Below are 14,307 nucleotides of genomic sequence, written 5' to 3'. Positions count from 1 at the left end.
AGTTGATTCTATAAAATAAATTGCTGTGCATTTGTACATTGAACAGAAAACTGACACCCTGCTGCTACAGTCGGTCTTTCACTGTTAATGTCTTTGCTGTTGATTGAAAGCATGTGACACACTATGAAAAATAATTATGAAAACTGGAAGTCTGCGCTGCAACGTGTTCATGTCTCATAGCTCATCAGCTGCTTTCAAACAAACTAATGAAATGGATAAGAGAACAAAAAGATACTGATCCAAGTACAATCCAGGCCACCTCCGTCTGAACACACACACATTATTGTATTATTTGTATTATTTTAGGTCAGATGTTTTCATCAGCAATCCACCTAGATTTCCCAGAGGCACCCAGTCCTCTGCACCACGTTCAAAACAAACCAGCTTAAATAAAATATCATCGGCTTCCATTATGCAGATGGAGCCATTATAACCTTATTAGTAGCCACAGTGGGCAGAAAACTGTTCCATTCAATCAGTCAGTAGTGCTAAATCCCTCAATTTGAAAACTGAAAAGGGATTTGAAAACATGACGGCATAATCGGTGTTCTCCATTTGGCATTAGAAGAATCTGACCGATTCAAACCATGGTAGTAGTGTTTAGATACTTTCAGACATTTTGTCGGGTGAAGTAGTTTTTTTCCCAGGGTTTTAGGCCAAGTGGAAAAGGACGGAAGAGAGAATTTCTGAACAAATGGTCCTGTATTTCATTACAGGCTCACAAATACAGCGATCTTGTCATCAGGTTGATGCCGCATGAAGGTTCTTGAACACTGCAGTTTCTACAGTCCAATAAAAGCCTCCCGCTTGCACCATCCAAAACAATTATTTTCATATCTCTGGTGAGCAAACACCTAATTTAGTCCATTTCTGTTTACCTGACACATTTATATTTGCTGCAGAGCTTCTGTCTTTGTTGTTAACAGACTTTGCTAAGGGCTAGCCTGTGTGCTATCGTATGTAAAGAGAGGCTGGTTAACACAGCAAATGACTCACTCAGCATGGATCTCTGGACACAACTGTGACCAAAACTTATTTAAATGAACCCCTGCGTCCCTGGGGAGCACTCACAATACCATAAACTGCAAACCAATTACCGGTATGCAGATGTGGCCCTCGCTCACAATTACATCAACGTTCAGCCAGGATATAGGCTGAAAAGATGCCCTCCGGAAGCTTGACACGCGCATTCATCTTGATGCACTAAATCATGATAAACTAGAGAGGATATTGGCCGTTATTTCCACTGGTGAGCAGATTGAAGTTTGGTGAACAAATCAGTCTTTGGGTGTCATCCCAGCTGCATTCATAACAACAAAATCTATGCCTGTAATCCATTTATTTCAATGGAAGCACCATGATCGGTGGATTGACGAAGCAAACTAAGCTTTGAATATTTATATATGTACATATTTAATATATTTTTATAATATATTTTTTCTGTTCATATAATGGATCTTCACATCGGGAGGAACACCTTTCATTAGCTAAAAAACTATTCTGTAACTATGCAAGGGCTGCATTTTATAAATAAAACGTATAAAAAAAAGAAAATTGCACCGTTGACTAAGTGCAAACTATGTTAACAGAGCTGAACTTTAAGAGAACAAAGAAAGTCGGGCTAAGTCAGGTCCATTAAAGCCAGTGTGCTTTAGAGGTTTTTGTGTGTGTACCTTTGAATTTTGGACAGAGCTATGCTTCCTGTTTTACCACTGCTTTTAGTATTTATGCTAAGCTAAGCTAACTGTCTCCTGACTGTAGCTTAATATTTAATGCACAGACATAAAAATGGCATTGATCTTATTGTTTAACTCTCCACAAGAAAGCCAATAATGTCAAACTATTCCTTGAAGGACAGTTTGAACATCTTTTTTTCGCCTCTGGTTAATGGAAATAGTGTAAGTAATTTCCCCACGGGGATTATTAAAGTATTTCTGATTCTGATTCTGATTCTGAATTGCAATAATACATTATTGAGTATAGAAAATAATGGGCTCTAAACTCCAGTTTGTGTCTCTACCTTGTTAATTATTTTCATTTACCAGCACACCTAATTGTGTTTTATGGCTTACACATCTAGTAGGAGGATGGCTGTCATTTAATGGTTTAGTTTTAGGTGTATAAAAATAAAAATCTATAATAACATCCACATAATACTGAGATAAATACATATACATAATCCAAATGGAAGACTATTATAATGTAATTGTAAATTGTGATCTATTTTGTGATTGTAATGTTTGTTTCAGCTCTGGCGCAGATGATTTCCCCACCATAACTCCTTCAAAATAAGAGTGTAAAACATTTAGAGGAATTTGTGGCTGACAAAGACACAAAGACTGAGACAGAGAGAGCTGAACTGGTTCAATAAAGCCTGTTAGCCCCGCCCACATAAAGATCAATAAAAACCTGATGATTCTGCATGTGTGTGTGTGTGTGTGTGTGTGTGCGTAGTGAACTAATGCCACAAGACGACCACTGCCAGAAACAAATTTGTGCGTGTTCATGTGTGTCAACAATAGAATACGTCAGGCCAGGCCAGACTACCTTTGGCAAAAACAAACCATGTGTGTGTCTTTGTGTAATTGTGTGTGTGTTTGTGTATCTTTCTCTGCAGTCGTAAATCTCCTGTGTTTGACCTGTGGCCTGATTCCACGACCCCACGTTCTTTGACTTGAAAGTGATCCCTAATACATCCTTAATCCTGTGTGTGTGTGTGTGTTTGTGGGGGGGGGAGGTATTTTGTTATTTGTGTGTGAATATGTGTGTATATGAATGTGTTGCCATGATTTGTTCATGAAAACTAAGATGGATACAAACTGCTGCTGGTGCTCAAAACTTCACTTAATTACATCAAGCTGCAGGACACGCACACACACACACACACACACGTGCACACACACACACAAACTCGACCTGGCTCAGCCGAGTCGTTTCCATACTGGCAAGCGTTATAAGGTTCTGACTCATTCTCTCACTCAGTTTCTCCTCCACCTCCTCTCATTTTCTCTATCCACCTCTCACTTCATTTTCCTGTTGAAAGCTTCTTTTCTCGCTTTTTTCGTTCCCTCGCTTTCTCTTTCTTTCAATATCTAACTTTTTCAGCCACAGACATTCAAAATATAAACACCCTCTCTTTTGTCTTTTCTTGCTGTTTCCCAGACACACACCCTCGTTCCTTCCCCTCCCTCTGTTTTCTCATCTGTTTCTCCGAATATGGTCCTCAGTCCTGCAGCTCCAGTGGAGGAAGCGATTTACGATGCTAACGCTGTCAGATGCCATTAGTCAGAGGGACAGAGGAGCCAGCGCTTGAGATGCCGCAGATAGCTTAAAAAAAAAAAAAAGATCACATCGCAGTGTGTGACTGAGCTTTCCAGTATAAATCTCACAATATGAAAGCAGTCACAAAAGGTGTGTTTTTGTCTGGCTTTATTTGAGTGAATTTGACCACTTTGCAGTCTTTTTTGGCTACATTCAGACTCTGGAAGTGACAATTTGAGACATTTGCTGTAACTAAACTAGCAACAGACTCTGTAAGTTTGCGTGACAGCTCAGACTCAGACTGCTTTGAAACTTCCCCAGAACTCCAGTATTTTGTTTCCTCCAGAACTTTGCTCTTCTGCTCTGTACATTCATGGTGCCCCTTAACTTCAGAATAAGCACAAATTTTTTGTTTAAATCAAAACATTTTAAACTTGACTTAGGATGTATTTTGCACCGTTAATCTGTGTTGCATCTCATTATCAATGTGAGTTAAAACTAAACTTCAGCAAAACATTTGGAAATGTATCCTGAAGTTGAAGGACTGTGTACTAGAATGGTACACCAGAGATCATTTTATTGTAATTTAATAAAGTTGGGCGACTTGTGAGTAAGCAGAGGCAGAAATTACTTAACTTTTACTCCTTTTTAATATGGGTTAAGTCCTTAAAAAAATTGTATCCTACACTTCCCATAATGCAAATTAATAAAATAGAGGCTTTCTGTCCAAACTTTTAAGTCTCCAAGCCCAATTACACTCTTGGCTACAACTCTTGATGGCATCATTAGGGGTTAATTTCTGAACTTTCATTTATAGTTGTATATTAAAGGTGTACAGTGAAGCTATGGAGCTTATGGAGAACTGTAATTTGGTGCTTTGTTTTCTCCACCAAGTTTCTGATGCCAGTGGAGACAGCAGATTGTGACGGCAACAATGAGGAAGTTGAAGAACCACACAGGTGGCAAAATCCTACTACTCCGGTTTCCAACAATTTAAACACAGTTAGAGTGCAGAATATAACTAAAGCCGGATATGACCTGTTCACATGTAATTCGTGGAGGTGCCATAAATAAGAGAAATCCAATTCTGAGCTACAAATCAAAACCTATGCTGCAGACATCAACGGTAGGACTCTTGTTAAACCCTGTGCATAAATCTAGCTTAAAGTGAAACACACACCGGATGTGTGATGTAGCTTTGTGACATGCGACAATTGACAAAGGAAGAAATCACGATATAGCAAACATTAGAAATAAGACTGTAGCTTTTCTGGAGAGTTTATGCATGTCAGATAGGAGATTGGACAGTGGCATGTATGTCAGTTTGTTTCAGTTCGTCCAGAGCCTCAAAAGATCTTTTGCAACTCTTTCACCACCACGCTAATAAACTGATCTTCAAATATTCTCCATAGGTGTTAAACCAGGATGCTTTCTGAATAGAGAGTTTGTACTTCATTATGATGTCAATTTGTCATGTAAATGTATCAATAATGTCTATTTAAATCAGTTAAAAGTTAAAATATTGTTCTTTATGCCATTGTTTGCCATTTACCTAAAAATAATATATTAATTAAAGCACAGTTTAAGTACCACTACTATTTAAAATAATATGGTTTTAGTGCAAGTATGAGGGGGAAAAAATTAAATGATACCTAATGGATTTATTCTTAAACTCTCCAGCAGGTTTATAAAGTGTTGAGGCAGGTAATCAGTTACATTGAGACAGGTTCGCTTCCCAGCCTTGCAGGTACATATTTATGCCTGTAAGAAAGAGATACGACAGGCTAGTCTGAGGTCAGTAAACAGCACTTCAAAGGGTCATGTGTTTTACTGCGAAGGGCTAAAGGTCCAAACATTCATCCCACTGTAATTGAATTGGCCTGATGTATGAAGCAGTTCCAGTTCAGCTGCACGCACCAACACACACAAATGTAAACTGAGCACACACATGTATACACAAACTCAGTCACATGTATAAGCGCACAATCATGCTTAAACACACACACACACATTCAGAGGAACATATTGGTCCTCATCTGTGCCAGCGCTCCATTGACCGATATTACACTTTTTGCCCAGCAGTCAAACGCCTCTGGTCTGACTCAATCTCAGGAGGTTCATCACTGCTACTATCTGCTGACTGAGGCCCAAAATCTGCCCTAAATATCTGGATCATGTTGTCCACTTAGCAAGAGTTTTTTGTCAACAGGGCTGCTGTGTGAGCATTGCTCCACTTCACTCTCAGTCAATAACACTTGTAATCTGTTGATCTGATACAGAACTGTAATGATTTTTTATCTGTTCACTGTTCATTCACTGGTAACTGTAATTCTAAAATATTTATGATGATTATTTTTTAAATTACTATTTGTTCTCTAATGTTGTTAAATCTTTCTGTTTATAAATATAGTTAAAAACTGAACTGGGGTTTTTTTGTATCTTGTAGAATTTATTAAGTTTTAGTATTAAGTTTTAGATTGCAGCTAACTGAACACAACTCACATCAGTATTTGTGAAATGTGTATGAGAAACTACAGTGGCTGCTCTATCTATAGCCTGTGTTTGGTTTGTCCATTCTGGGTTACTGTAGAAACATGGCGGTTCAACATGGCGGACTCTGCAGAGGGTGACCCGTGGCATCTGCAGATAAAATCGTCTCATTCTAAGGTAACAAAAGACAAAGATTCCTATGTTCAGGTTATTACACACTAATGAAAACATACCTGAATATTATATTCCATTGATGTCAATAGATTGTCCTAAATGTTAAACACTGGACCTTTAAATTGGTAAAAGAACAGCTTCATCCAGTTTTTGTGCTCTAAAGTAATTAAAACTTCACGAAACGACAAATTATCTTATTTGTTTATGCTTATTATACTTACGTCTCATAGTTAAATTGTGGTCAATGATCTGTTGACACATGCAGCACCTTAAATATAAACTCTTGTTGTTCCAGTATATGTTTCTTGTTTCAAATGGTGGATCTCATGTAAGAAATACCAACTTTTGACATGGAGGGTGAGGAAGGTTTGCTAGAGTCGTGGTCTGCTCCATATAACTTTCTGATGGGGGATGTCAGAGGATATTAAGGATGAGGAAGTTGTGTTTCCAGATATAAATCTGAGCTGTCTAGATGTTTTCTGAGACATTCAGCATCTCTTTGTTTTAGTTTAGGCTGAGATGTGTCTGGTGTTTATGTGTGTAGCTGTTGGCAGGGTCAGCTCCAGTCAGGAGGCTGATCGCCACTGTGCATAAATTTGCATGTTAATCTGTGCAGCTGTTCACTAATTGGAAGTAATCTCCTCACTGATTGGTTGGTTCACTCATTTCATGATTATGGGGGAATGTATGTAAAATATCTTCCATTCTGAATTGTGAAGCCTATGTTTGTGGGATTGAGAGCACAAACACGGACCGACATTGTTAGATCTCGTCAGTCAGTGTTTTTTGTTGCTTAATTGCTGTTAAAGCATGTTCTTCATGCAGCCATTTTCAACCAAGGCTACAGTGGCTGTGTAAATTGATCTTTATGCCTCTTGTATGATGGATTTCTTCCTGTATGGGTGTTGACCATCAGTACAAAATGGCAGCTGTGGAAAGAAGTCTTTTCTGGGACTTTTTTTGATCTCAGGGACTGTGACCTAAACCTGGTGTTTAGAGTTGATGTTTTTGGCATTTACTACCATCACCACCTCATTGTAATGCTAATAAAAGTATCTATAGGTGGGCCAGTTATAAACATGAGTAAGAAACCCCAAACAGTATTATGGATCCATCACCAATAGCAGTTTGTATAGACCTTAAACGTCATTTAATACCATTGAATCAGTGGAATTACCAATGGATTCCTATGGATTATCTATGGATTCGCTCTAACCCACCAGATGGGAATCATTGTTGGAAACTCTTTGGAAAAAGGGAAGGCACTTTCAAATAATACTTAATGAACCATCTTTCTATTACCGTCTATCACGGGTGAACTTCAACCAATCAGATCAACAAACCACTTAACGTAGTCAAACTCCTACTGAACTGAAAACATCTTTTCCATCGAGAAAAGCCTTCAGTGCTCTTCATTCAATGACGAAATACTCTCCCGCTCTGATGTAAAAGATGCATCTGAGGGAACAAAGAACTGAAGAGTACAAAACTGAGGAAGCTATCGTAACTTAATAGCTGTGTTGCATCATTCATTCTGTCCAAATATAAACTGCTGCACAGAAGAGGAATGGGCTGCAGGCAGTTATGAGACAGGAGACAAATATGTCTAAAGTGTGTAAACTTATTTTTCTGTTAGCAACTGCGCTAACAAGCTTGCGATCTGACAGCTTGCTAGCTTTCTAGGAGGTAGTAAACAGCTCAGTGCAGAGATTGACTGCCGTTTGTATGTTCCCAGCTTGCAGCTTCTAGCAGCTACAGTAGTTCACCAACTAGCCCTGCAAATAATCTGTGTGTCACCAAGCACCGCCTATTGTTTAAGGAAGCGTGGATGAAATTCACTGTCCACTTTTTAATAGTATATGAGTAGTTTTGACTATTTTAAAAGCAAATCAGAAGGAACAGAAATGGAGAATCAGCAAGAGGAAAGATGAGAAAGAAAGGTAAATAAATACATTTTTTATCTAAAGGTGGACCGGGAGTGATTTTTACTGCAGATTGCAAACACAGATTTAGTATTGCTCCATTGAATATGTATTATGAACAACATCAGTTCCACAATAGAACAGTAATAGAAATCAGAAAAGCTACTGGACAAAGCACATGTCACCCTTCCCCCATCTGCTCTAATCCTGAACCCGGCGGGCTTATGTGATGTTTTTTTTTTTTTAAACTCAAGTGTAGCTGTTTTCATCACAGATCGGGACGTTTTGATCCACAGATGCACTGTTGACTTTCAGATGCATTCGCAGAGGACTCATATTGAGCTTGAACTACTCTGTGGCTTACACCATATTTTTTATAAATGATTCTCTTAATCCATTTGACTTTTACCCTCCACCTAGATTCAGCATCACGGCAACCCTATTGGAGTATTGAGGAGAGTCATTACGGCAGTTTGAGGCTAATGCCTGGAAAGCGGGTCATATAGTAATGAGAGCGTTCATCAATATGCAGACGGGGCAACAGAGGGGGCAAAATATGAAAATAATATCCATATATGTTTGTATATGAGTGAGCGTTTGAGTTGTTTTCAAAATCTTGCATTTCAGTTTCTGTGTATGTGTTTGTGTATTTGCTCGTACTGTAATGTATTGTATAATCTATAATACGTGTGTCTGTGTACCATTTGCATGACAAAGGAGAGTCGAATAGCACAAAGCAAAACCGAATTTCAGCACACAGCCTGGCAGAAGAAGGGACATTTCCTCCTAAAAGTCTCTCACAATAATGCGCTGGTTTATATTCTGCACTGAGCTTTTCCACATGTTCCTGACCAGCAGAGCAGAACAATAAATCTAGAGTTTCATGGAGCCTCACACACCAGGTGACAAAGCATTTTATATTACATACTAGTGTCTGATTGTTCTGTGGAACCCATTGTGCATGCTGCAGAATATATTTATTATTGATTATATATGCAAATGAATGATCCTGATGAAGCCTAACGCAGCTGCAAAGCTTTGTGTTTTAAATGCTTTGTGAAATGTACATTTTTCAACAAGAATGGCAAATGTATTCCTTTTTTCTTGATTAACTTTGAATCCTTTGCTGGGTTTTTACTCCTTTTTATTTACAGTCATAAAGGTCCAGTGTGTACCATTTAGAAGGCTCTATTGGAAGAAATGGAATATAATATTTACAAGTACAGTATGTTTTCATTGGTGTATAATCAACAAAAAAAAAGAATTGTTGAGAAAAGAATAGAATGAGACAGTTTTATCTACAAACCACCATGTTTGTACAGTAGCCCAGAATGGACAAACTGGCTCTAGGAATTTGCATGCTTTGTGGCTATTGTAGTTTCTCTTTAATGCTTGGAAGGGGAGGGTGAGGCGAGGTGTAATCTGCTACTTTAAGATCCTACACACTGGTCGTTTGAGGCAAAGTCAGTACTGTCTTAGCTATACGGTTGCTGGGTTACTAGTTTGGTATGTAAGTGATACTATACTTTTACTAGGACACTGTTTTTTATAAAAAACTGTACATTTTATGTAATATGAAATCTTGGAAGGGTTTTGTAAGTATATCCACAGATTTTGAACACACCACACATACATAAAAATGAGAATGTATAATGGAGAATGTCTGTGACAGTGTCAGTGTATTCCAGCATTATAAACAGTTAAATATTATATTGTATTACAAATTTCCTGGTGGGATGAATAAGTCCTGAATTTGGCCATTACTTTTTGGTAATTGACGATGCTGTATGCTGCATGCTGTATTAGCGATTAAAGTGTATATGATTTGTCTATATCCAACAACCATTAGAAGTCCTGCTATCACTGGAAAAAGTAAGATGCATTGATTGCAGCAGCATGTGAATGGGTGCAGTTTTTGATGCAGATGTGTGAGTATGCAGTGAGTACATGATTTTTCCACTGGGTGAATATGTTTGTGTTTATGCCACATCATACCTGCAGAAGACTCCCATGCCCTCCAGCAGGTAACACTGTCCCCCGTTGAAGCAGTAGTTGGGCAGCATGTCGCAGGGCGAGCGGCAACTTCCGTTCACCATCTGGTAGCCCACGCGACATCCACCCATCCCGTCTGACCCGTCCACTGGCAAGGCCGCTGGAGGAGCCGCCACAGGGACATTTGGAGCTCCCGCGCCAGGAAGTGCTGCCCCAGGGATGAAGGAGCCAGACCCTGGGACACGGGGCCTGGAGCGAGCCGGAGACCCAGCGGAGAGCCGGAGGTCTTCGTCACTCTCGTAGGCGTCAGTCGTGGTGCTGTAGGTGTATTCATCAGCGGTGGGGGACACACCATCCTCGTAGGGTGTGAGGTAGTCGTAGTTGTCCGGCATCGCCCAGGAGGTTGGGTCACCGCCCTGCAGCTCATGGGCCAGCGATGAAGGAGAGGGTGGGGCCAGGTCAAGGTTGCGCCCACGAGAGGAAGGGTCAAAGAAGTCCACATGGAGGACGTCAGGGTTAGAGGGGTTGGTGGCGACCGAGGGCGGGGCGGTGGTGGTGAAAAGGTGATCAAGGTCAAACACGGCTGTGTCCTTGGAGTGAATCCAAGGTGGGTCGGTGTGTGGCAGGCGCTCCTCCTCTTCCTCCTCATCCTCCTCGCCCTCCATCACTTCCGGTCCACGTGGGTTGCTAGGCAGCAGGTGCTCTGTCTCGGCCGAATCAGGACTGAGCTGGGGCGGGGCTGCCACGCCTACTTCCTCCACAGCGGGAACCACCGTTTCACCGAACATGCCGCTGCTCTGATCCTCCTCCTCTCCAGCACGGGGGATCCGACCCGCCCTTGGGCTCACAGTGGTGATCGCATCATGGCTGGCTGAGATCTCATTGACCTTGACAGGCCCCTCCTCCTCGTTAAGCAGGGAGGTAAGATTGGCCGCGCTGTCTGGCTCAGTGGCATTGGTCCCGACTATGTTTCCTACAAACACACAGAAGAAAATGTTCCTTAGTACAAATAAACAAACTGAAAAAGTGCTCTGAGTTTGATTTAAGGCTTTGAAAGGAAAACGAAGGTTTTGTAATCTCACAGGCCAATTGAGAGACCCTGAACGCAGATGAGTGACCCTCAGTCTCTATGACCTGAATGAAGGCCAATAAAATACTTTCCCCCTCAGGCAGAGAAAGAAGTAGAGAAACAAAGTGACAAGGGAACTTCAGCAAATTTAATGATGTGAAAATGGTTTCACTCGAAAGAGAGACTGCAGTTTGTATCGACCAGCTCAGAAAAAAACTCCTGGCTCTTAAATGGGCCAGTTACTGGAGTGCAGTGCTCATTAGGGAGAGTTAAAAAGCAGAAATACCCTTGAAAATATATAAAATATCTATGATAATAAAAGAAGAGTTTTGTGCATTTTACTGTGTTCACATTGTATGAATGAAGTTACTGTCCTCAATGGGACAACATACTATATGATTAATATAAATCTGAAAATGCAGTTACTTTCAGAGTGTCCTCAGTCTGCTACATCAGGAAAGTCTTTCTTCTATAATTTCTACGCAGATTTATGGGTGGGGTCTTTTTTTTACGGTCGCACTGAATCTAAAAATATTTGTACAATGAATAAAACTGCTCAGAGAACATGTATAGAGCTTAAAAGGGAGAAAAATCTACCTCTGTGCAGCCAGCAGTTGAAAAAGAAATGCTGATGCCACACAAACCATGACATAAGGAGATGTAGAAACCATTACTATGAAAAATTCAACAACCAAGGGGATGAAAATAAACTGGTTTGGGACAGAAAACATCACCATCCTCTTCTACAAAGTTCACTGTTAGTTTCAGAAGTACACACACATTTAAATTAATCTCAGTGGTACAATTTTTATATACAAATGTATCCCAAAAAACTGGGCCTAAAATCGGATCACAGGAGCTAAAAATGTAATTTTTAGGAATATTAGCAAATATTAGCAAAGAATAACTGCAGTGTGCGGCTTGTGTCGGTTGTAACATCTGCTGTTATTTGTATCTGAATTATAAACACAAACATACACATACACATCACCAACTGGTGCACTGTAGACATTTTCCAGCCTCACACACCAGTGGTCCACTGCCACACAATGACATCACAAGCTGGGAGTCTTGCATTATGCGACGGACAAAGTGGGCTCAAGGAGTCTGGCAGTGAACCCGACGGGTGAAACAAATTAAAACGAGACGTGATTGGCTGTATACTTATCCTCTGGTCGATTACTTCATCCGAGGGCGGCTCGTTGAGTCACGCAGAAAGCTGCTTTACGGCCGCTCCCCCTTTGGATTAAAGGAATAATTCACTAATGTACTTGAATGACGAGGAGCTCGGATTACGGATTATGGGGCCAGAAGGGGGGCGCGCGGGGACTTTGGAGCGAGACGTGGGGGGGGGGATTTGGGAGACTTTCGGGGTGCCCCTCAGGGGGGTCGGTGATGATCTTGAGGAGACCCAGACAAGACAGTGTCTCGACAATTAAAAGAAAGCTGGTAATATGTGAATATGACCCAAAAGAGACTGTTTGTCATGAAGAGGAAACTTCAGCAGTTTCTCTGATGGGGAACTGACCTGCAACAAACCTTACGATAACACTACAACTGTTTTTATCCACTGCAAGCAAATGAAACCAACATGATTTGTAGAGATTTATCTTTTTATCATCATCAACAGTTTCCCTAAACAGTCTAAACAGTCCATCCCGCTAACAAGATACATGAAGGTGACTTTATGCCTTCATGCCAAAGAAATCTAGCCTCCCTACAGACTGAATTGCTGAATCCAATACCTTTTCAGCAATAAAAAAGGTCTGGTGTTGTGTTTAATAGCTGCACCCCAGCTGGCCATGCCGGCAAGCCACTTGTTACACAGCTGCAAGGGCTCATAGTCAAGCAACAGGTAGTGGTGGTGCTGTTGTAAACTTTAATTTCATCTTTTCACAGCTTCAGTTGTCATAAACACTACAGTACCCTTTCCGTTCGGATTCAGCCACTACAAGCCAAGTAAAATATGTGTTTATTAGTCTGTGTTGTCTATAATACAGCACGTACATATGGTATTTTGCTTGACATGAAGTTTTGTGTGACAACTACAAATGGAGTGGAAACCCTGCTCATTCGGCTCAAGCTGTCGCTATGGGTTTTGAGTTTTGGAGCGCACCTATGGACAGCTGTTACTCCTGGTTGGAAAACAACCGATCCAATTAGAGCTTTAGAGGTGTGATTCAAGAAGGGGACCTCATCTTCCTCTGTCAGAAAATGAACACAGGCTTGGGCGGGATCAAGAAAGCTGTGGAGGTTGTTATGAGTTGACTTACAGAAATAGCTTGTCTAGTTAACGTCAGTCACTGCTGATTGGTTTGGGAGAAATAAATGCTCCCTCCAAACAGAACATGAGTTGGAGACTAATTATCATGCATAAAAGAAATCCACATAATAACCACACTGAAAAGCTTTACTGTTCACTGGGTGACACGTTGTTTAACTGTGATCGACACAGCGAGAGTATTTTTGCATTGTCAACCTAAAAGTAGGGGGTCAAAGAAGGGCTATAATTGGACCGCCTCCCTTTAATAAAAACACTTGAAGACTAATTGTGAAGCCAGGCATTTTTCCACAGTTGACAAATAAGATTCCTAATTAGCTAACATTAAAACATCAACATTTTTATTCATTTTTAGCAAACAAATCCCTTATTATGGTCTTTTTATGGGTACTGAGATCATTCATTCCTGTAAAATAACAATTATATCTCTGACATCACAATATAAATGGGTGTTTAATAGGCACCAGACTTAACGGTCCTTCTTCATGTCTGCATTAATCTGTGGAGAAATCTTATCAACTCAATATAAGAATGATAAAAATAACAACATCATTTAATATTTCAGTCAGTCAATATTCAGATCTATGTCATCTGCGGTCTTGAAAACCACATTTATACGTCTTGTTTAGACTGTCTGGGGTTCAATTCCCACCCTGATCACCCACAGTGAATAAGTGCATGTACTTGTGGTCATATAAGGAGATTTGGTAAACAGCCTCCAGCAAACGACATATGCGAGGTTATCTGTGAGGATCTTTTCTGACTGAAGATAAGCTCCGGCCGCGACCCTCTGGGATTTTAATCTGTCCATCTCTAAAATGTCTCCTCAACACTCAGAGAGGCTCCATTTACACAGCCAGTGGTTTATTATTTATCATGACCTCCACCAAAAGTTTTATGACTTAAGCTGTGTGACGTGATGTCTGATTTGGGAACAAACAGACATAAAAGGAAGACGCCCTCAGATAGTAACACAATCTAATAACCTAAAAAGTTATAAAAACTGAACCACCAGAAGCAACTTTAAACACAACCTCATTTCCTGAAATGTTTTAAGATGGCCCACAGAACACTTATCTAAACTTTAAGTCAAATCAACTTTATTTGTATAGCCCAAT

The 14,307-nt window shown here is 40.3% G+C and overlaps 1 protein-coding gene across 8 annotated transcripts in view; it reads right to left on the bottom strand.

Annotated features, from left to right (window-relative positions):
• Positions 1–14,307, bottom strand: part of cspg5a (chondroitin sulfate proteoglycan 5a) — a 57,058-nt gene that overhangs the window by 25,037 nt on the left and 17,714 nt on the right. For all 8 annotated transcript variants that reach the window (XM_035672952.1, XM_035672951.1, XM_035672954.1 and 5 more), the window contains exon 2: positions 9,843–10,812. In XM_035672952.1, the coding sequence (XP_035528845.1) occupies positions 9,843–10,812 (970 nt within the window). The remainder of the gene's footprint in view (positions 1–9,842; positions 10,813–14,307) is intronic.

The sequence above is a fragment of the Morone saxatilis genome, unplaced genomic scaffold (assembly GCF_004916995.1).
Source record: "Morone saxatilis isolate NCDOM2014 unplaced genomic scaffold, NCSU_SB_2.0 Contig24, whole genome shotgun sequence".
Classification (NCBI taxonomy): Eukaryota; Metazoa; Chordata; class Actinopteri; family Moronidae; genus Morone; species Morone saxatilis.
Note: the sequence above shows the minus strand (reverse complement) of the source record. Positions and strands in the feature narration are given on the sequence as shown.